General features: G+C 51.1%; 1 protein-coding gene across 2 annotated transcripts in view; it reads left to right on the forward strand.

Moving 5' to 3' along the window:
- The window catches only part of PLXNA1 (plexin A1), a 112,585-nt gene that overhangs the window by 32,556 nt on the left and 56,365 nt on the right, over positions 1-23,664 (forward strand). For both annotated transcript variants that reach the window (XM_058422169.1, XM_040076033.1), the window contains exons 4-8: positions 17,703-17,843; positions 19,888-19,988; positions 20,446-20,569; positions 22,687-22,840; positions 23,522-23,621. In XM_058422169.1, the coding sequence (XP_058278152.1) occupies positions 17,703-17,843; positions 19,888-19,988; positions 20,446-20,569; positions 22,687-22,840; positions 23,522-23,621 (620 nt within the window). The remainder of the gene's footprint in view (positions 1-17,702; positions 17,844-19,887; positions 19,989-20,445; positions 20,570-22,686; positions 22,841-23,521; positions 23,622-23,664) is intronic.

Consider the following 23,664-nt stretch of genomic DNA (forward strand, 5'->3'; position numbering starts at 1 on the left):
GATGTGTGCATGCATGTGTGTCTCTCTCTTTCTACATAAGTATTTATATTTCTTTGAAAGTTTCCAGAAATAGGTCTGTGTCTTGGCCAGGGTGACTGCATCTGTAATTACCTAGGGAAAGTGGGTGTCTTGGTGACAGCCACACAGAAATGCTCAGCATCCCTGGCAAGGATGTCGTGATGTGGGACCTTGGAGGCATCTAGTACTGGGAGCTTCCTTGGCAGAGGGAGAGGAGCAACCTCTGCACCCAGGATGTAAACTTGATGGGGTTGTGCTTACTGCTGCCAGCCCTGGTTTCCTGGGGGAGGGTCATGCTTGTGATGGTTTATTTGAGAACAAAGCAAAGTCCATTAAAAAGACCCAAACCCATGAAAATTGCGCCTTGCACACACGGCTTGTGCCAGCTGATCCCCACCCTGTATGAGGGATGGGAACTACCCAAACTGAATTCTCCCTTTATTTCTTCAGGATTACTCCGTTTTGCTCTTCTTCTCTTTCTGCTATGTTTATGAGGCTCAAGGGATTTTGTTTTTACACTCAATGTTTAAAATTAAAGATGTGTTTCTTTAGTAGGTGAGATAAACACTCTCTGTCTCAGATGGGGGGTTCCTTCCTGCCTCTCCTTCCCTCCTCGAATCTGCCAGTGGGAAAGTGTGAGTCTGTGGCTGGAGCACTTAACCTGGGAATGAGATTCCTGGGCTCTCCCAGGGGCATGAGTCAGCTTCAATGCAGGATGTGTGAACTTTGGCTTCTTCCTCCGGTGGCTTCTTATTTTGAAAGGGGGCAAAAAAGAATTGCTGCCTTTGGCATGGAAATGGAGGAGTAGGGAATGGGGAGGGGTAAATGTGCTTGCTTGAGCTTCAAAGTGTGGTTCACCTTGGTGGCTAAGGGCATACCATGTAGCAATGTGGTGCTGCTGCCCGTCTGCAGGTGTGCTCCTAAAATTGTGGTAACTCCATTGTATGGCAGCATCAGCATTTCTGGCTGGAGGCTGTGGCAGGGTTGGCACAGCCTGGGTTGGCACCCACCACCTGTGGTCCCTGCTGAATGTGCTGCTTGGTGTGCCTTGAGCATGTCCCCCTGCTCTTTAGTCATTTATCCAAGAGGTGGAGCGCATCTGTGTCCCACCTTTCATGGGGTCCAGCATCAGGACTCACCTTCCCTTCTGCAGCCTCGTCCTTCCAGACATCATGCAGTTGAGATTGTCCTTGCCCATTGCCTGCCCACCTGGGGTACTGAAGTGAGACTGGGCTTTATTTTGGAAATAGAAGTGATAAAGAGCATCCAGACTCCCTGAGACCTTATCTGTCTGGGTGGCTGTTGATGAGTGGCTTCCTCTCTCCTGGAATGGTAGAATCTCTACTCACCTCTGCTTGGCTTTGATTCCCCCTTTCATGTGCTGTCACACTTGTGTGAGCATCCTCAGCACTGTGCTGTGAAAGCCTTGGCTAGAAACCCAGCCCAAATCTTCAAGTACATGGTTTTTCAGCTGAAACTTGGCCCACTCTGCATTTGGAGCCAGAGGTGACACCTCATACCTGAGGACCAGAGAGATTTTTGCAGTATCTGCTGAGGTCCAAGTCTTGCCCTCAGTGTCCCTGCCCTAGGTGGCAGCTCACACTGGTCAAAGCTTTTGAGTCAGAACTGTTGTTTTTGACCCCTCTAACCTCCCTAATTCTGTTTATGCTCGAGACCAGGAAGAAACAGAGAGAGCGCAAATGTTTTTTAAATAGCTTGCAAGTTTCTGGTGTTGTTTTTCATGAGGAAAATGATAGTTGTATAGAGCCAATTAATTGGAGGAAAAGTTTCTGGTAATAAATGTCAAGAATGTTTCAAGGATGGTTTGGCTAAAATACACGTTTTTTAAAGCCGCCCAGCAAACAAAAAGCCTTACCCTATCTTGAACCTTGCCAAGGACAAACAACTACAAAACTTTTTATTTTTTTTTTTTTTCTGTGTGTGTGTGTAACGTTTAAGTGCTTTTTTCCCTGCTCAGCCTGTGCTCCTTAAACAAAAGCATATGTTTTCCTGGCGTGGCTCCCTCGAGGCAGCTCTGTTGGAGTGGAGGGCAGAGGCTGTGGAGGTGATGGCTGCACAAGTCCAGGCAAGTCCTGATTTTTGGCAGGAGCTGGAGTTCTCCCTTTTTTAGCGTGGGGGGAGCGCCCGGGGGAAGGGAGAAGGGAGGTGGTGGTGGATTGTGGTCACTTCCTTTCTCCTGCCTACATTGCCCCGTTCATCTCTGTGCCAGCCCTGGGTGGTGATGCCTGCAGCCAAAAGGAGGAGCAATCCTGAGATGTGTGGAGTACTTCGATATCCTGGGGCAGAAGGTGATAAAGGAAAGAATTAAAGCTTCAGAGTGGTGTTAGAGCCTTGGCTGCCTCTCCCGGAGCAGCCATTGCCTGCGGCTTGTCGGCTGTCGGTAACCCCGCTGTGCCTCTGGCTCCCTAGAGCTTGGGGAGGTTGGCATGGAAAAACTGACATTTTATGGGGGAGGTGATTTCCTAGTGGGGATGTCTGTTTCTGTTCATGGTCTGAAACATCCCTGGGGTGCTGTGGCTGTGTGAACCTGTCAGGGAGCTCTGCTCATCCCCGAGCAGCCGAGCCGTGCTGCGTGCTCCTTTCCAGCCACAGCCATACCTTTGGTCACAGCTGTAGGGTTCAGTGCTGGTGTGTTTTTTATAAAGGCTCTTAATGACATACAGGATGTTTCTGTTTGTCCAAGGAATGAAATCACACAAACAACCCACCCCCAGTTTGGCTTTCACAGAGCATCAGCTGCTCGACCCAAGTCCTCGGCGGAGCCGGAGCAATCCTCCCCTCTCCTCCTCCAGCTCTCAACGCAGCAGTGCGGCGAGAGCGTGCCTTTCATGTTGTGGACATACCCTGGAAAGCTGCCTGCCCGCCCAGCACTGGGGACGGATTACATTAGCGTTGGGAGCTGGGGCTGACTCATAACTGGGGTGCTTGACTGAGGCAGCAGCAGCATCTCGAGGGGGCTGGCAGAAAGGCTGGGAGACCTTGAGCTGGGACCAGCCCTGAATTCTGGGGCTTGGTTGCAGGCAGGCTGCTCCCCAGGCCCTCTTCTGAGAGGAACGTGGTGGTTTCTTGGGTGGGTGGGAGGTGGTTTGCAGACATCTTCTTGTTCCTGGGTGCTGAGATTGTGTACTTTTGCATTACCCCAAATACTCAGTCCTGGATGGGGACATCAAAAACCTTCCACTGCATCATCATCTTTTGCTTTGGGTTTTATCCTTTGGGGTATTAAGCAGAAGGAGAACAGGAATGCATCAGGGTGGATTGAAATAAAAACCACCCTGACTTTTCTCACTCCTGTTGCGTGCATTGGTCCCATGGCTGCCGTTTCCATGGTAAAGCAGCAGGCCTGTAACCCAGCCCGCCCCGTGCTCCTCAGTGTTTGGAGGAGCAAAAATCCTCAGAGATGACAAGAATAATTTAACGAGCCATTAACGAGAGTCAAGGAAAACACCGGAGGAGCTGGAGCAGGGTCGGGGTGGGGACGAGGGGAGGCAGTGCTGGCTTTTGGCAGAGAGAGGGTCACGTTGGCAGCCTGCTCGCCTTGCCTTCGATGTGTTATGAAGTTTTGGAGGTTGCTTGAAAAGTGTCTGGGGAGCAGTGGAGAGCCAAGCGGGCCGCGGGCCAGCTCACAGCTAAACATGTTGTTGTGTAAAATTGCAGTCAATTAATTTAAGACCTGCCAATTTCAACTGCAAAGCGCTAGGAGGTTCTGTCAAGTTTTCAATGGGATAGAAAGGGGGAAGAGGGGATTAGTTTTCAGCACTTGGATGGGCAAATAGTGATCCTCTGCCCAAGCCAGCAAAGCACCTCCTCCTCTTTCTGCTTCTTTTGCTTGCGGTCAACTCAGATTCCACTGATGTTAAAAGTCCTTCTGGTGTGCTGTTGGGGCTGAAATGGCTGAAGGATGCCAGACAGAGCCTAGTGATCTGCTGATAACCATTCAGGGCTGGGGGAAGCACTGGCTGGCTGGGGATGACCCACTCCCCTTTGACTTTGCAGTATTTCTCCTCCATTAGTCCTTGTGGGGAGTATCCCCTCTCTAGCATTCCCAAAGTGGTCTTCCCCAAACTTACTGATTCCTGCAAACCTACAGGTCCTTGGCATGCTGGGTGGTACAGCTGTCTGAAATAGGGGAGGACCTGGAAAATGCCCAGGGCAGGCCCAAGAGGTGCCCCACATCCCCTGTCTGCAGGAGGTCAGTCCTCACTCACAGTGAGATGCATGGGCTGGTACTCACCATGCAAGAAGACAACCTGGCCCAGAGAGCTGATGGCCAGGTGGGCACAGTGTCTGAACCCCAAAAAGGCTTATCTCTCCCATTTTATGGTGTCAGTGGGGTGGTGCTACTCAGCACAGAGCCCCTCTTTCTGGCTGTGCCCCCCTTCCAGCTACTTCCTGTGTCTGTCATCCTCTTGTGCTGCAGGAGCACAGCACCCCCAGAAACGGAACCTGGGCTGAAAACTTTGCTGAAGTTTTGTTCTCTTTGTGGGAACTTTAATTTGAAAAGTGTTTCCTGGGTTCTGGGGTGTGTGTATTTGTATGTGCATCTGCAGGCTGGCCTTTTTTTTTTTTTTTTTTTTTTTTTTTTTTTTTCTTTCTTTCTTTCTTTTTTTTCTTTTTTTTTTTTTTTTTCTCCCTTGTTATTTTTTTCTTGTTTTACAGCTTAATGAAACTTCTGAGAAAGTGCAGCTCTGCTGTGAGTAAGAGTCATGAGGCTGGTGGGGTGAGCTGGCTTTGGCTTGCTGAGGGTTGAGCTCCTTCTTGGGCCTGAGACTTGAGCCTCAGCTCTTCCCTGTCCTAATCCCAGCTTGCTTTTCAATCCACAAAAACACTGTACCTTAGATTTACACACATATGTTCATGCATCTTTCATTCCTGAGGCCTTATGTTGGGTTTTTGCTGTCACCTCTGCAACAGGGCTCTATGTCCCCAGGACACCATCTCCAACCACTGTTGCTTTCTGTTTTACACCCTTGTCATCAAAGGGTATAAATCGACTGCTCCCATACTCCTGGGGCTCAGAGCCAGCTGTGTACCCCGCCATGGGTTTGTGCTTTTTTGAGCAAGGGCTTTGTGCTTTTCTGTGTAAGGCTCTCCTCAGTGCTTGTGTGTGCAGTGCAGCTGCTGCATGTCCCTGTAGGGCTGCAGACTGGCTGCTCCTTGTTGCTGGCAGGAGAGGGGATTTGGAGGCAGGTCCCTCTAGAGCCAGGCTCTGCTGCTTAGGCACTGCTGTCTGTGGACTTCTCCAGAATATATTAAGCGTAATTTCCTCCTGCTTCACCGGAAGCTTGTTAATATTTTACTCGGGCACAGGGGCAGACTGCAAAGCCCACGCTTCAAAGGAGGGCAGCTTTCAGCAGCTCTGGGGTTGGCTTTTGGTTTTCTCAGCTCTTGCTATAACTTGTTCTGTGGTTTTGAAAATAGGTAAAAAAACTCAACCACCCAGCTGAGGAGAAAGCCCAGGCAAAGCCCACCAGGCTGCCTGTCCCTACCTTGCTGAGCCAGGCTGTGGCTCTACTGTCTGCTCAGCTCCACTCTTCCTGCACTGACATTTGGGGAAAAAAACTGTAAATTCATGTCTGGATGCTTTGTGAGCCCACTTGGGTTTCAGAAGGCTAGGAGGAGCCCAGTGCAGCCTGGATGTGCTCTACTGCTGCCAGCATGGCTTGCGGGTGGGCTGATGTGGGTTCCTCTTCCATAAGAGGAGATTTTTGGAAATTACTTCTAGGGAATTACTTTTGCTTGATCCTGGGCTCCACAAATCGGAGCAGGATTGGCCCTCCAGGAGCAATAACAGAAGAATTACTGCATTGCATGGGCGTCTTTATGTGTTTTTTAAACTGTGCCTCCTAATTATAAATAATGGCTGTGATATGAGATATGATTATGATGGATGGTGATTCTGTATTCCGTGTACATTAGCGGCTTTAACCTTGCCGGGGTAATTATGTCTCATTTCAAATTCTGATACTATTTATTTGAGGTAGGGGACTGGGAATTTAATTTCTATTGCTCTGTCTTTTAGTATTACTATTATTATTATTTGAAAAAGATACCTTTGCAAAATTGTTTTTTAATCATTCCCTCCAGTTGGCAGCACCAGTTTATTAATATTTCAGTGCCCATGTGGGGCTGATTTGGAAATGTTTGTAAAGGTGGATGTTTTGGGGGAATGTGAAGCAGAGGGCTGATGTATAGGAGAGGAGCTATTCCTACAAGACACCACTGTGCGCCCCGCAGCTTCAGTCTTCTCAGGGCAGCTGCCTTTGGCACTGGCTGCTGCTGGCCCACATGTCTCTTCTGCCAGCCTGGGCTCCCTCCTCACCTGAGGTCCTTGGAGGTCCAGGAAGGGCTGAGCCATCATCCTGCCCACTCCTCACCGTCTTCGATGGCACGTTTAATTAAAAACTGCATCAACCCGAAGATTGTGCACGTGGTCTGTAATCAGTCTGAAGTCTCTGTGAGAATAAAGTAATTATACTACTCGTTTGGTTACAGTAATTAAAACTTTAATTAACATAATTTCCCACCCTTTGGCTTCCCTTTACAGATATTCAGGCATGTGATGGGTGTCTGCCAGGGTTGCATCTCGGGATAAAGCTTTTTATCTGGGTGCTATCCCCATCTCTGTTCCCTTCAGCACCAGGCTGCTAAGGTCCAGCTAGTCTTGACCCCTGCCCGGTTCTCTCCAGGCTGCCTAGTGTCAACTGCATTTCTGTGTGGGAATGCTCCATGGCCAAGGGTCTGGCAGGTCCTGGTAGATAGCAGCTCCATTTGTGATCCCCTTTAAGCGCTGGGAATGGTGGAGAGGGTGGTAGGCGTTCCTTGAAGATCTTCTGAGAACTTAGTTTTGGATGTGGCATGCGGTCTGGTCTGGTCTTAGCAAGAGCTGGGCTTTCAGAGAGCAGCCCTGTATTCACAGGAAGAATTTGTTAAGGAGACGGCCAGGCTCTTCATTTCCCATTGCATGGACCTGCAAGAGCTGAGGTCACAATTTGTGGCCGCGTGCTGTCACACCTGGAAAGCTCCAGCCCCTCTGTGCCCCATTTTGCCTCCTTGGGTAAAATGTGGCCACACCACCCTGTGGTCAGAGATGGGCTCTGTGTTGGCCAACAGGACCCTGTGCTCCCTTGAGAGCCTGCAGAAGGGATTGCTGCCTGCAGAAGCAGAGCAGGGAGTTCTGCATTGGTTCCAAAGGAAATCCACGCTGTGTAAAACCTGAGCTCTTAAATATCTTGAGCAGCATCCTTAGGGAAAGCAATCTCTATATTTAAATCTTCTCAGTCTCTCCTTTGAAATTGCTCTGATGCACAGACTAAAGGGCCTAATTTCCATCCTGATTTTGAACAGGGAGCCCACTGGGGACAAATGGTTTTCTTTGCCCCAGGTTCTGCATGGTGGGGAGCCATAGCTTGCCAAGGCCCCTTGGCTTTTTGCGAATGTATAGAAGAGTCTAGTGTAACCAGGAATGCGGCTCTCTGCGTTGGAAATGGTGTAGGAGGGCCAGAAGTTTAGAGTATGGGAATGAAATTCTAAAATGTGAACAAAAAGGAGGTAGAGGAATTTAGCATCAAGAGCTCAAGCTGGAGTGAGAGGGTCTAAGTCTATTGCAAGCAAAATATTTGCAGGCACTCTGGTGCGCTCACTGTAAAGCCAGGCTTAGCTGGCTGTTACCACCAGGATCACTGGCCATGGAATGTTGGAGGATTTCTTCTCTAATCTTGAAAGTGTTTGTGTTTGGAGCAGGGACTGTTCTATGAGGAAAGGCAGGACCTGGAGTTTTGGTCATGGCATGTTGATAGTGGAGCCGTTGATCAGAAAAGGTTAAAAGTGTGGCTGTAACTTTCTGTTTACTTCTGGTGACATGGGTTGCATTCTCATGAAGTCTATCATGTAATGTATGATTTTGTCATTGAATCTGTAAGAGATTCTGCATGCCCATTCCTGCTGCTTGTGCTGGCCCTTAATGTTTAATGTCACTGTGCTGTGCGATATTTAGACCATGATTGTTTATTGCTTATCAGCTTCTCCCGGGCAGTCTGGTGTGATTTGTCCATGGAGATAAAACACCAGGACAGCCCAGAGCTGCAGTAAAAGAGGACTGATGGGTAGGAAGGGATGAAAGCTGGTGTTAAATGGGTGAAACTGAACTCCCCATGCCATCGGTGTTGTCCTTCTCCCTGTGTGGAGGTGAATGTGCAGTGGATTTTGTTCCTATTTTAGTCACCTTGCTGGAGAAAATGGCTTTTGGCTCTCATGCTGTGGAAATAGGAGCTGAATGAGTGGGGGGCTGAGATGGGGGTGCAGAAGGTGTTGGAGGCTGATGGATGGGTAAATCCAGATACGAGCCATTGTGCCTGGGCAGGCAGCCCTGCTGAAACAGGGGTTGACTGGTGCTGAATCTGTGTGTGGGGCTGCTGGAGTGGGCACTGGGGTGGGAGGGGAGCTGACCAGGGGAAGTACCCTGAAGCAGGTCGCCCCTTGGGGTATGTCCCTTTACAGCCTCCACTCTGTGGACTTTTCCTGCCACTGGCTCCTCTCTTTGCAAGACCAACAGCCCCTGTCTAGTCCTCAGGCAAGTCCTCTCTTGCTGCTCTGTTGTTTAGGGACCAGGAAGGAAAAAGCTATTTTCCTGGAGCCAAGAGGGGTGGAGGGATCCAGCTGATCTCCAGCTGTGCCGCAGCCATGGGAGCTCATACTTCCTCCCTGACATGTCCCTGGTGAAGACCTGTTACCCCCACCCTGCTTTTGTTTTCCCTGGAAATGGGGCAGTCCCCATTTCTGTTCTCAGGCAACAAGGCTTTGAGCCCCTGGCCACAGGCAGAGACTTTGCCTGATCATTGCTCCATGTCCCAAGTGGGCAGGATGGTGAGGGTGGTGGGACAAGCCTTTGGCATTCCTGTTCAATTTTTCTTGGTCTGGTTGTTTATCTGGGCAGAAGCTGAGGGAAACTCAGGAAAGAAAGTTTATGCTGCCCTGTTGAGCTGAGCAACATCATTAATAGGTAAATAATTTGGATTTGCAGAATAAATAGCAATTTCTAAGCTATGGAGAGGCTGGGGATGGTGGCTCTGGGTCTGCTCTGCTTGATGTGATGGGCTGTGTGTCAGGGGGGACCAGTAGCAGAGGGTTTGGGCTGGTTCTCATGTGATCTCTGGAGATGCCAGTGCCTTGGCAGTGGAAGAGATTGCTTTTGCCTTGAAAACTCAGTATTGAGTCCTTCAGGTGAGCACTTTCTCCCCAGGGCCTTCTCTGGAAGGTTTAGGTATTAGCTCACCTCAGGCTGGTCACATGTAGCCTGAGTCCTGTGGGAGCTGGGAGGGTGACACATTGCTGTGGCATCATTCATTCCTTTCTTGCCTGGGGCCTGCTGGGACTCTTGGGATGCCTACAGTAATTAATGAACAGGAGAAAAAATAATCCAGTATTTCTATGATGTGCTCTGCCCTTCACTGATGTCACCCAGGGCTTTATTTTTACATACAGAAGAACAGTGGGATGCAGAGAGGAGATCCCTGTTGCATTTTGCTTTGTGCTCTTCCTGCCCTTACCTTCCATTTTGCAAGGCTAAAATTCCTTCTCCATCTGTTACTGGGCTTTCCAGAACTCCCTCCTTTCTTCCCAAGGCATGAAAAAAAGCAGGATTGTCTTACCTGCCTATGCTCCTCTCCCTTGCAAGGGACATTTCTGTGGTGGGATGTGGTGCTGGATATGGTCACTGGATATTTTTGCTGGAATGGGAACAGGCACAGTGTTGCTGGAAGCACAGTTTTGAGATGCTCTGTCACTCCCTCCTCAGGGAACTGATGCCCTGGCAGCTGCCATGCTGCCCTCAGGGACACCCTGGAATTCCTATCAGTTCTCTTTAGCCTCGGAGGCAGAGCCCTTTTGTGGCATTCAGATCGTGCAGGGTTGGTGGGTGCATGCATGCTCTGTGCAGAGGTTAAGTTGCATCATTGTTGCTTGGCCGAGGGTCAGAGAAGACTGCCACCTTGCCAAGTCATAGCATCACATGGAGGGGTCCCTGGGGTCCCCCATCCCCCTTCCCTTGTGCCACTCAACAGCTGCCAGTGCTTCCTGCCTGGTCCCTGGCAGCCCCAGGGCAGTGCCTGCCCATTGATTTGTTTATTAGGGGCCCCCTCTGACTGTCTCAGCCCTGAGCAATGCTGATTGGGAAATAATTGCAATAATAATAGAGATATTTTGCTCCTTAGTCACTAGATGATATGTATGAAATGGGCTCTGAGCCAAGAGGGTTTTGAAGGGCAAAGCTGAGAAATCAATGGCTCAAGACTGCTGGGGCTGCTGTGGGGCATGGGGCTAGGGACAGGCAGGGATGGGACCTAGGACTTTATTCAGGATATAAGTGGGGCAACTGCCTTAACCCATCACACATTGTGTGGCTCCCAGTGGGAGCCTATAATTCCTCCTACCACTTTATTGTGATTTCACCATCCATCAGTTTATCTTGCACCTGGGTTTGATTCTGCCAAAGGTGCTCCTCCTATGCGTTATTCTGGCACTTACTCCCTCTTTCCAGCAGTTCAGTTTTGGTACAGAAAGATGGGAAGGATTTTTCTGACGGTGTCTTAATTCTGTCAGAATTGCTGGGACAGTGTGTTGGGCTGTACTTCCTGTCGTGCTGATGGAGCAATGCTAGCAGACCTGGTCAGGAAAGATTTTTGGGAAGGTTTGCAGATGGTGGGCATGGAGCGGGTGCCAGTATAACTGGCTCTGCTGAGCCCCCTTAGCATGGTGGAGCACCACTTGTGTGGGTGGCTGAACAAGAGGAAAAGATGAAAATGAGTTTAAATGAAAGGAAAACATGATTGGGAAGTTTTGGGGAAGGTGTTGCTGCATTTTGGGGCTGGGCAGGGTTGCTGCCCTGCCTCCTTTTCTCTTTTCTTTCCTATGGCAAACCCCAATGCTACACCCTGTTACCACCCTACCTCCTAGAGGGGTGCAGTGAGTGCATCTGTCCTCAGCCCACATGGCTGAACTCAGGATCCTGCTTGGGGATGACACATATGCATTGAAACCAGCTGGGTGAACCTGTGTCACATCTGCCAGTGTCGGTGAGGTGCTGGATTTGGTGCTGAGCATTTGAGCATTGATTTAGATAGGTATCTCCTTGTTTTTTGCTTTATTTTACCAGTGTAATTAAAGTCCCAGTATTCTCCAATTCAGGGTGATGTTGGGCCCAGAACAAAAATCTGGCTTATACTCATCTTTACCAAGTGAATGGGTTTCACTGAATGGAATTGGGCAGCTTACCTGTCTCCTTGACAGGTTAGTGAGGAGGCAGGAGCATCCCAGCCCTGTGTGAGCGATCAGTGAAACCTTCTCTTGCAGAGGTGGAGAGGCCAGAACCCAGCTCTGCCAGATTTGTGCAGCCCACAGCCGCCTGGTCTGGTGGGAGGCATGTCTGGTCCTGGTGCATTCCTGTGTGGGCAGCTGGTGGGATGGCAGGGAAGGTGGCTGGGGGAGTAGTGGGAGCCAGGGTGTCAGCTGCCAGCCTGCCCTACATAGCTGGGATGTTTCTGTGGGGCCCATGCTGTCATCAGTCCTGAGACAAGCCCCTGCAAGATGCATCCCCACAGCCCTACCCGTGGCCCTGCTGCTGGCTGTTCTACCCTTCCACTGGGTGTCTGGCTCCTGCCGCTTGGCACAGAGCACGCGTTGGGTTAGCCGTGGTAAAGTGTGACTGAGTCACTCCTAATGGCAATTTCCTGGTTATCTGAGCAAAACCAGAGGCAAATCCTCACTACCCTGGACACCAGTGTTTGGTAACCTGAAATACAGAGGGAGGAAGCAGGAGCCACTGCCTTGACCTCCCTACTCTTGACCCCCAGCATGACAGTGTCCCCCTCTCCAACAGTACCCAGCTCCCAAGGCTGTGTCCATGGGACAGATGATGCCATGGCCCTGCAGCTGTTCCAGCCTTTTGCTGCACCTTTCTGGGTGAAGGGAAGAAGAAAGTGTGTCTCCTTGGAGCAGCTGATCCAGGAATTTAATTTAAACCCTTTCCCTTCCTTTGGAAACTGGAGAGGGGTGTGTGTGTAGCAGCTGCTTGTCCTGGGGAAAGGCAGGTGGAGGGACAGCTGGTGTCCCTGTCCCCACACTGTCTTACTGCCTTGTGGTGATCCCAAGCTATGTGCCAGGAGGGGCTCTGCAGGCTGACCCCCCAAGGCCATCCCTCTCCCTGTGAGCTGGACCTGGGATATGCCTTTTCCAGCTGTAGGCTTGTCAGCATGGTGTTGTGTGACACTATGCAGCAGCTGTCACCTCAGCCCCGGTGTGGCCAGGCTACATAGGCCCTCTGCTTCCTCTGGGAGGTGGCCCCATGGCTTGTAGGGGCAGCTCTGCCAGGACCCACTCCTCTTCTGGTTCTGTTTGGTCTATCCTATGCCTTTTGGGTGGACGATGCCAAAATACAAAGCAGGATGCTAGGGGTGTTCACACGGCCCTGTTCTTAGGGAGGGGACATGTGCACCTGCTGATTTGGGTGTGGGAGCCTGGGACTTCCAGCAAGCACCAATGGCCTTGGGAGGGGAAGGTTTCACTCCTGGGGCTGCACTCTGCCCTCCACCCATGACAGAGCATCTTCTTCCTCCCAACTCAGCGATATGCTACAGAACTGCTCACTGGTAGGATGATGGGGCAGGAGGGGACGAGGACATGGGTGCAGGTAGGGCAGGATCCTCTTTCCAGCATCCTCTCCTCACTGCTGTGTCTTGTCCCTGCCTGTTTAATCTCCCCAGTGGAGATCCTTGGGGCTGGGGAACTCTCTGCTTCCCTCAGCATGTGTTGAGAGGGAAGAGGGGAGGCTTTGAAATGCACTCCCATAAATAAACCTTTCTTTTGCATTGCCTGTCAGTACCGTTCGAGCCCTGTGGAACTGGAAAGGATCCCCGTGAAAAGGCTGCGGAGTGTGTTTTAGGCAGATAAGTCCATGCCTTTGAAGTGTGGCAGGCGGGCAAAAGCGCCCTCCTCTTGTAGCTGCTGCCAGCCAGTGCAAATTAATCACAGCCCTGCACAGATAAGAGTACAAAGCCTGGCTGAGCACTTCTCCTGCCCGGAGGAGGGGTCTGCGGGGCACCGCTTGGGACCCAGGGTGGATGTTTGAGAGCCTGGAGGTGGGGAGATTTAAGGCTGGGGTGGGAGGGAAGACTGGCTGTGGAGCAGTGAAGAGCCTCCTCTTCCTGTTGCTGGGCTAAGGGGTGTCCCCTGTGAGATTGGGTCTCTTGGGGACCTTCTCCGTGGGCCCCCAAAAGTGTAGTTTTGGTCCTGTGACGAGCCAGTGGCCCACCCAAAAACCTCCCAGACCCTGCACAGACCTCTGCTGGCATGTGTTAAATCCAAAAGCAACCTTGGCATGTCTGCAGCTGCCTTTCCTCTCCAGCTGTGCTTCCTCCCTCCCCACCTGGTGTCCCTGGCCCAGACTGAGCTGCAAAGCGCTGTCCTCCAGTGTTGTCCTCTTCTGGGTCCCCTGACAGTGCTGGGTAGGTGCCGGGTCACGGCTGCTGCTCCATGTTCCTCTTATTGCCTGTCTTTTCAAAAGTCAGCTCTGGAGGGATGCTCCTCTCTGCCTCGTGCCCATTGCTGGTGCCGTAAGGATGTTGGGAGATATTTCCTCTGGTGGTTGGCTGATCAGCAGTGGTTATGGCAGTGGGAAAATGCCTCCTCACCTGGACAAAGCCAGAAGGTCACCTTGCCCAGGGGAGAATCATGCTGCCATGGAAGGAACTGTTTCTTAGCGAGGTGACATGCTTGCCTCCCCCAAAGCCTTGTATGGGATGGCAGCTCCTTTCTCCAGCCAAGACAAAGCCATCCCCAGGAACCTCCTCTGGGTCTCTTGGGAGAGAACTTTGCATATGCCTAGTTAGGATGTGCAGTGTGCAGTCACACATGTGCAGTCACACACACATTACACCAGAGTTGCTAGGAGATGGAAAGTTGCACCCCATCCTTTCCCTCATCCTTCCTTTGACAGGGTTCTCAGCTTCTGTGGGTGCAGGTCTTAAACCCCTCTTAGAGTGGAGTTATGCTGGATGCTGGCCCCATAGGGGTGGGTTCGTTGTTGGAGTGGGGAGGGCATGCACAAATGCACATGGGTTTCTGGCAGAGCAGCCTCTGGGCTTCGAGGTGATACACTTAAGCAGGGAGTTTATAATGTTTATAATTTCATACCTCTGGTCTTCCCCATGTGCTTAACCAGACAGCAGCCCTTCAAGCTGACCCTCACTCCTGCTCCTGTGCCTCAATGCAGCCCCGGGAGCCAGTTGCCCCTTGGGGCTCCTGCAGCTCCTGGGAGGAGGCACCACTGCCGAGTTGCTGCCTGAAGCCAGCCCGAGGCAGGCAGGAGTGAGGGTAGGAATCCTGAGCAAGAAATTAGTGTGAGTAATTATTAGTATTGGGTAATTATATCAGCGTCAGGATGAGGAGAAAGGTTAATATGTTTATTTAATTATTTATTTATGGTAAATGTCTTTTCCCTTGGGTGGGAAGGCAGCCAGGGTGGGCAGGAAGGAGTGTGTTTCTGAGGGGGTCTGCTCTGATTTAACTGCATTCTCTCCCGCTTTCCCTTTTCCCAGCTAGCCTGCAGGTCCAGGGAGGGGGAGGCAAGTGGACCCTTCCAGTGTCTGTAGGAAATGGGAGGCTCCTTGTGTGTTCCTTGTGCTGCTTCACCACGCTGTAGTCCACACAGCCCATCCTTATCCTGCTGTCCAGGATGGGTAGGTTCATGTTGGGCTAATCCTGCTGGAAAGGCCCTGATGCTGGGTTCCCACCTCTGTCTGCGCAGCAGTGGGTGCTCTGGGCAATTGGGTCCTGCTTGGAGTGGGGAGAGTCTGCGGTTTATCTACTGACACAGGTTGCTCATGGAAGTTGTGGATGCCCCATCCCAGGAGTGTTCAAGCTAGGTTGGATGGGGCTTTGAGTAACCTGGTATAATGGAACCAGGGAGTGGGAACAGAGGTATTAGAACTAGATGATCTATAAGCTTCCTTCCACCCAAACCTTTCTGTGATTCTGTGATCTCCTCATGCTGGAGAGGAGTGTTTCCTGCCATGACCCAACTCACAATCTCCCTCTGTGCCCTGCACTTCAGCCAACCAGAAAACATCTTGATTACCAAGTCTTCCAAATTTAATTTTCCTGATTCCCAATCACATCTACAGATTATTCTTAACAGGGAGAGAGATGCTAGAGAGAAGGGTTCTTGTGTGTGCATGGGCCCACCAGAACATCTTGATGTGTGTCAGGCTGGGTTCCAGCCCTGTTTGACTACTGTGAGTATTTTTAGGTTCTTCCTGGAGCCTCAAATTAACTGGAAGTACTTCATGTCAGTTGTTTTTTTAATACATCTCTTTCCCAGCACTGCACAGTGCAATAATGTAATGGGGAAATTACCCCGCTAGTTAAAAATTACTGCCAGCTCGACATCCAGCTATAGATCTATTTTAGAACCGGGGTAAAGCTATATTGATTATTCTGTGCCGCAACTGCGGCCCATAAAAGGATTGGAGAGGTGCGTTTGTCACTTTGCCATAGTGAGGTGGGGAGATAGTGCCTTGCTGGGGTGTGGAAGGGGCGCTCTCTGTTACTCTCCTCCAGAGAGCCAGCTTGGGAGGGACTTTGTAGGGGAGAAACTGAGAGCTGGGAGAGGAGCAACTTGTGAGGAGATATGGGGAGGCGGGGTTGTGCTCTGGGGGTGATTCTGGGTACCACTGAGGAAGGGACGCTGCAGGGCAGGGATGCCACCTGGCCCTGTACTATAGGCATCTGAGGCTTGACCTCTGATCTGTTTGGAATAGGAACAAACATGGTCCTGGACCTGGGCAGAAAGATACCCCTACAAAAAAGGCAGGCAGAAGCTTTAGCACCTCTGGGTTCCCCAGCATACAGTGGGGGCTGGGCTGATGGGGAGCAGAGTCTGTGTAGGGGTCTAGTAAAGGATGCTGGGAAGGTGGGTGAATACCAGGACCATTTTCAGTTACGGTGAAGACTCTTCAGTCCTGTGGAAGGAGGTACTGAGGGTTTTTGGCTGTGCCCCAAGAGTTAGCCTGGCCCTGCAAGCCCAGTTGTCACATCCCTGGGGAGAGGGCAGCCCTGTTGCTCACTGCTGTGCAGAACTCATCTCTGTCTGGTTGCTCATGGGTCTCTTTCTTAATTAAATACATTTGTTTTGTAAAACTGCCTAAAAATAATCTGGGGCTGGTGCATGCAGGAGGCTGGCAGTGAATCAAAGGCGCCGCTCTAATTAAGCGGGCCCCGGTTTGTTTGTGAGCCGCATACATTTCCATGCTAATCAGCTGCACACCGGGATCCTGCTTTCCCGGCCCGTATCCTCCTGATTGGAAACTGCAAATGCTGGTGGCAGTTTACTGCAGGAGGGGGCAAGGTAGCCGGGATGCTGAGGTGGCTGCTGTGGGGGCACAAGGGGTGGTCATGGATGTACAGGGCTGTGGGAATGGGTGCAATTGGGGCAGGGCTGTGGGATGTATTTGGGGGGTGCTTCCAAGCAGCCAGTTTGCCCCTCTTCTGTGGGGGGATCCTGAGTCCTGCAGATGGGGATGCTGGACTAGGCCTCTGTGTGTGCCATCTCCAGCATGGAGATGATCACAGGTAAAGTTTGCTCCATCTTGCTGGGCATGATGCTTCACTGCCTACCATTGGGAATTTTGCAGAATGTATGGCTAGTGTGACTCCCATCCCATCCCATCCCATCCCATCCCATCCCATCCCATCCCATCCCATCCCATCCCATCCCATCCCATCCCATCCTCTGAGCATTTCTCTGTCACTGTCCCCCATGAGGCTGTCCCATGCCAGGGTCAGCCTGCATCTGGGGGTATCACAAGCACGAAGTACTGCCTCATGGAGGTGCCAGTCAGGGTATGCCAGATGGCAGAACCAAGTTTAGTCCTGTGTGGTGTGTGCCTCCAGCCTCACGGTGCCTCCTGATGTGCTGATCGCTGGGACGGCCAGGAACCGGTGTGCTTAGGAAGAGCTTTAATGTAATTGTGAGCCATAAGGAGATTAAAGCCTTCGCCATGCTCCTGCTCAGGGAACAAAGACGCTTTCTGAACCTCTGTTGACCTCCAACTTCCTTGAGACCCTCTTGACTTCCCCGGTCATGAGTCCAAGTGTTTCCTCTGATGGATGGGCTGATGGGAGCTGAGCCTGTGTGCGCCGCAGCATCCTGCCTGGCAGGGCTTGGAGCTATGTGGTGTGCGAGCTGCTTTCGGCACTGCTGGGGCAAGATGGGGTTTGATGCTTTGCCGCAAGCTAGGGACTCATCTGCTTCATTCAACTACTTGGAGGGGCTTTGGGGCTCAGCAGCAGCACATAGTGGGGTACAGTGTGAGAACCAGGGATGTGTCCTCCCTCTGTGGAGAGAGATGAATGCCATCAGCATGAATGGTGAAATGCACCAGACAAATGTAGTAAAGTGAAGGAGGCATTGCAGTTTGGTCTTCTGGAAAGGGTTGGGATGCTTGCAGAGCAGCTGATACTTTGCTGTGCTCCAGGGGCTGTGGAGTCACCACATTGGTATGGGACAGAGGAGTTGATGTCCCTAATGGGGCACATTCTGTATCCCACATCCTGGCTGGGGGCTGAGGTGTGTGAGGGATCATGCTCATCTCCTCTTGCTTTCCCCACAGATCCTTGTGGACTTGCCAGCCGAGAGGAAGCACCAAGCTCTGCAGTATGAGAATGTTGTGGCCCATGAAGGCAGCTCCATCCTGCGAGACCTGGTGCTGAGCCCTGACCGTCAGCACATCTATGCCATGACTGAGAAACAGGTAAGGGGAGGGGTCAGCAGTCCTCTGCTCTCCTGACTTGGCAGCCCACACTGCAGCCCTAGTCTACAGTCCTCTGTGCTGGGAAGAATTGGGCAGGTCTCTAGGAGGGGTCTGCCCTTTGCTTCCTGGGATTGGAGCTGCCTAGAGACCTTGGGGCAGCTCCTCCCTCCTCCTCCCTTCAGAAACAGTGTCCTGAGGCTTTAACTGTTAGCAGCAACTGCTTGAAATTCCCATGGTCCCTGGGGACCAAGGACTTCCTGACCCTTCCTTGCTGTGAGTGGCTGACCATAAACCTCCCTGTTTTGGCTGTACCCTCCTGAGCAAGGGTTTTGCAGGTCAGCAGGAGCTCCTTGCTCTAAACAACTTTTTGTCCTCCGAAGCAGTTGCTTTTGCATGACAGGGCAGAGGAGACATAGGGCTGGTGCACCCCAAGGCTTCTGGTGTGCACCCCTTGGTACCTGCCTCTGCTTGTGCTGAACTAACGGGAGATACAGACCCAATCTGTATCTGGTGTTGTCATCCTGGCAGCGTGGTCTGGGCACATGATAGGAAGTTTTGGTTGTCTTAGTGAACATTTGTTTGACCTGTGGGAGGGCTGCTGGTGTGAGTTCATCCATCCATGGGCTGAATTGGAGGGAATGAAGCAGGTTCCTCTCATGGTGGTGACACTTTCTGGATCTGGCATGCCATGCCTGGTAGGTGACACAGGGTGGCCGTGCTGGAGTGTGCTGTGCCTGTGTCTCCCAGCATCTCTGCTCCTCTGCCCCACCAGAGGTATGTGCATGTGAGCGGGACTGCAAGCATAGCTGGGAGCCTCACAGTCTCCTGGCCACCAGCCCAAGGGCTTGGGAGGAGAAAGGATGCTGGAGCAGGAAGGTAGGTTTGTGTCTAGACAGTCCTGAGGGGACAGCAGCTTTTCCCCCTCCTCCCAGTGGCTGTTTCTGGTTTCTGCTTTGCTGCAGGAAACATGCACTTTTCCTGGTGGGGCAGAACCGGCATTTGGGCTCCTCCATGCAGCTGTCCTGGGCTGTGTTTCCACCCCTGGCTGTTTCTGTGCCAGAGCTTGCTCAGCTAAACTTCCCCTCTGTGGAGCAGCTGTTGGAGAAGTGGATGCCAAGGGGGCAGTTGCATTGACCTGGACTGGGGATCTCCTCCAAGGACCAACACAGTTGCTGGGACCTGACACTTGTCTGTGCAGGGTCTGCCTGGGAGGTTCCCTCTACCACCACCTGCCTAAAGCAATGTCAGAGACAAATGCCAACATTACAGGTGTATTCACTGCCCTTGGGGGGGACTGGTTGGCCTGCGTATCCCAGCCCTGTAGACATCATGCTGAGGCTGTGCTCTGCTGTGCTATACCCCAGGTTTAGCCTTCAGTAGAGAAGTTTGCAAATTTTGATTAATGAGAGAGTGTTGCCCCATGGGAGCAGTGGGGAAACTGAGGCACAAGCATGGCAGGCATGGGCAGCTGCTTGGTGGTGCAGATTCCTTATGGCAGGCAAGAAGGAACCCCCTTCCTGCACCCCCTCCCTGTCCCCCTTCTTCTCCTCCCCTCTCCTTAATAAAGCCCACTCTTTTCCCTAGTATGTTTGGCATTATCAGAGTGCTGGTGGAAAGTAATTAAATGAACAGTTGTAACAGAGCTCGAAGGGCTTGGAGAATGAGGGGATTTTAATCAAATCTGGAGGAGCAATTAATAAAGGACTGGTAACCCTTTCAGAGCGGGGTTGCAGCAGCCATGGGGTGCCTGGCTGACACTGGGAGCCAATGTAGAGCTGAGTTGGCCTAGCCTACTCTCAAATACTGTAAAGGTGCAACAGTGAAAGGAGCTTGTTTGGAGTAAAAGTCTCTCTGTGTTGGAAGTGTTGCCTGCAAATGCGCTGCCTGGGCCTGGAGAGGAGTGGGCAATGGCGAGGGGCTCAGCCTGCTCCCTCTCCTGCCTTCCCACTAGCAGGCCAGGGTGAGTCTGTGCTGGGTCTGTCTCTGCCATGTCAAGGTGTGGGCATGGCAGCCTGACCCCCTTCACTGTGTCTGTTCCCCACAGGTGACACGTGTGCCGGTGGAGAGTTGTGAGCAGTATGAGAGCTGTGAGCTGTGCCTGGGCTCCCGGGACCCCCACTGCGGCTGGTGTGTCCTCCACAACATGTGAGTACAGCAGGATTGTCTCTGGAGCTGTGCCAGTGACCTACAGCTAACAAAATGTGTCCATCCCCACTGCTGATCTCCTTGTCGGCTTCCCTCCTTTTTGGATTTTGGTTCCAAAATGCTGAGGCATGGAATGGTCCAAGGGGTCAGTCATCCCCTCATGTGGTGCCCAGACTGTGCTTGGGAGCATTCATGCATCATGAAGCTGCTGCCAGGCCCTGCTCATCCTGCCCATGGGCTACTGGGTTTAGCATTCTTGTGCCAATAAGAAAAACTGAATATAAAATACTCCTGAAGTCTCAGGGGAGAGCAGAGCTCTGGTACGAGCCTCAGTCGTCCGAGGTCCCTACCTGGGCATAATTTCCATGCCAAAGGGTCTGTTTGCCATGGTTCCTGCCCAAAGCCGTGCAGGACCCCAGGGGATTCTCCTCACCGTGGTGCTTTCATCCCCCTGCAGCTGCTCCCGCAAGGACCGGTGCGAGCGGGCGGATGAGCCCCAGCGCTTCGCCTCTGACCTGCAGCAGTGTGTCCAGCTCACTGTGCAGCCCAAGAACATCTCAGTCACCATGTCCGAGGTCCCGGTAAGACACCTCTGCTCCCTCGGACTCCACTCCAGCCACCTCCTGACCCTCTGGAGGCAATGGCCGGGGAGAAGGCAATTAAAAATAACTGATGACTATATGATAAATAGGGGAAAAAGGGGAAGAGAGTTCTGAGACAAAACAGAGCAAAGTGCAAGGCATTGATGAGGACTGGCCATTGGCTCCATATTGATGGAGATAATAAACCAGTTGATGATTATTCAGAAATTACATAACTGAGCAATAGATATTTCTCCGTAATGACAGCATGACCATCAGAAATGCCGTTTGCAGGCCAGCGATCTAGCTCTAGTTCAATAGCCTGTGTCTGACTCCAGCCTGCAGTGGATATTTTGGGATGAGACTTTGATGCTCAACTTGCTGCTCTCTTTCTGTGCAAGCGGAAAGGATGAGGCACTTCCCTGAAGTATTTTTCAGGCCATTAGCACCATGAAGAGAATAAGAAACAGCATATACTAGCAATAAACTGCCAGGTTTCTACCATATCTGCATGCCATATCTGGCATTCAGGATTCCTAAAGCTGTTGGCCAGGGAGTTCTGTGGCCTGGGGATGTATGTAATAATATGACTTTGTAATAAATAACTGAATATTGAGAAAAGCCCCAGAAACACAAAAGGTGCTAATTTCCTTTCTCAGATGCATAAAGGACCAAATAGCCAGAGACTGCTTAGTTTTACTTCAGAATTAGAAGAAGAAAAGAAAAAAAACCAAACAGGTGCAGAATACATCTGATAATGATTTAAAGATGGGAATATAATTTATGCCAGTCACTGTGGGTTTGTGTCTGACAAACCCCATTTTGCTCTTTGGTGAATTTATGACTTGAATTAGAAGAGGGACTTTGTGGATGTGATGTCTTTAGGCTCCTACAAGGCTTTTGACTTGGCGCAACACAACGTTCTGATTAAAAATTAGCATTGTACAATATTGATAAAGCATGTGTTAAGTGGATTAAGATCTGGCTCTGTGACAGATCTCAAAAGAGAGGAATTGTCACGGATGGAAACAGTTTGGAAAACACTTCTGCAGGGCTAAATTTTCTTTGGTAACATGAAGATAAATGTGGTATGGCTGCAGATGGGACCTGCTGGGGTGCTGGCACTGGAGGGTGGTACGAGTGAAGTTCCTTCAGTGCAGCTGGGTTTGAGTGGGGCTGTTTAGCAGAGAAACTGGGGTTTGGTATTACCAAGTCTAAAGTTAAACATGGATGGAGGTTCACCTGGTGTACTGGAAAATGGTGCTGGCGCTGAGCCCTCACTGCAGTTTCTTGATGCTCCTGGGATGAAGCCAGGAGCTGGGCAGTGTTCTCACTCCTGGGGTAATTATCTCCATACTGATGGCAGGATGCTGCACAGGGGTCTGGGGTGGATGATGTGGGGATGCTCTGCTTGGGCTGGAGTGCAGCTTTCAAAGGAGGGACTGAAAAACTCACGTAAACATCATGTAAATGAGTTGAAGGCTGGAGAAAATGCCTTGCAGTGAGAGACTTCCAGAGCTCAATCTGCTTAGTTTATCAAAAAGAAGATTAAGAGGTGACTTGATTACAGAGTATAAGTGCCTTTACAAGGAGCAAATATCAGGGACTAAAGGGCTTTTTAATCTATCAAGGAAAAGCATAACAAGAACTAATGGCTGGAAGCTGTGAAAAATTCAAATTAGAAACAAGGCAAGCATTTTGTAAAGTGAGAACTGTTGACCCTGGGGATGACTTTGTGAAGGAAGAGGTGGATTCTTCCCCTCCACACCTCTCTTGGAGTGGGTGCCTTTCTGCCTTTCTGTGAAACATACTTCAGCTCTGATGCTGTTCTTGTTCTCTGTCGGCAGCTGAGGCTGTGGTGTGTCAAGGGCAGAGGACAGAGGCTGTGAGTCATTCCAGCTCTTAACCCATTTAAACCTATGCTCTTTGCTTGGGCAGGGAGGTGCATGGATGGGGCTCCCTTGCAAAAGCCCAGAGCAGGTCTCCCCACCATGTGTGGGTAGCAGAGGAGGATTCACAACCCCTGCTCTTTTCTGTTGGCTAGATTTACACATGGAGACACAGAGGAGCCTATTTTCCTAGTTTTTTATGTTGATGCTCTTGCCTCTCCTCCCTAGCTGGTTTTGCAGGCCTGGAATGTCCCAGACCTCTCGGCAGGAGTCAACTGCTCCTTTGAAGACTTCACCGAGTCAGAGAGCCGCATTGAGGATGGGAAGATCTACTGCAGCTCTCCCTCTGCCAAGGATGTAATCCCCATCACCAGGGGCCGCGGTAAGCTTGTGCCCCAGAGTGGGGAAAAAAGCTTGAGACAAACATTGTCGCATGCGTTACCCCATAGGCAGATGTGGACAAAGACAGTCCTCCCGTGACAGTGATCCCAGTCTTGGGATCTGAACCCCACTTGGGATCTCGGGATATAGGAGGAGAAGGAATTGCTGCTTGTGGGAGGCTGGTTCTTTGGTCTCCTCCAAGCCATGGACACAGCTGCTTGGACGCAGCCAATGGCAGTGGGCTTGGAACTAGATCGTCCTTAAGGTCCCTTCCAACCCAAACCACTTTGTGATTTTACTTGCTGACCACTCCTGGGCACCCTGGCCCTACTTCCATCTGTGAACAGGATGCATCCTGCATCCTGGGCAGATGTGGCCATGGGGTCTAGGACATTCTCTTGACCTCAAAACTGTTAAACCCTCCTTCAGTGCACCCAGTATAACCCCGGGCCCCAGTCTCCATGCTAGCAGGTTGTGTTGAGCTGTAGGGGCTGGCCTCTTAGGTGTCTGAATGGGGGTGGCTGAATACTCTCTTTTTATTGCCGCACTTGGAGAATTTTTTTAATTAACTGGACTAAATGGTGATGCCCAGCTTCCTCTAGCCCATCGCAAGCCTTGGACTGAATGCTGGGCCATGCACTGTGTCCTTTCTGATGTCTTTTTTTGCCTGGGTTTCTTGCAGGTGATAAGCGAGTGGTGAAGCTCTATTTGAAATCTAAGGAGACGGGAAAGAAATTTGCCTCTGTGGATTTTGTTTTCTACAACTGCAGCGTCCATCAGTCGTAAGTGGCCTGGACTTTGTGGGGGGGCTCCAGGAACAGATTG

This window comes from Hirundo rustica, chromosome 12 (assembly GCF_015227805.2).
Source record: "Hirundo rustica isolate bHirRus1 chromosome 12, bHirRus1.pri.v3, whole genome shotgun sequence".
In the NCBI taxonomy this organism is placed as follows: Eukaryota; Metazoa; Chordata; class Aves; order Passeriformes; family Hirundinidae; genus Hirundo; species Hirundo rustica.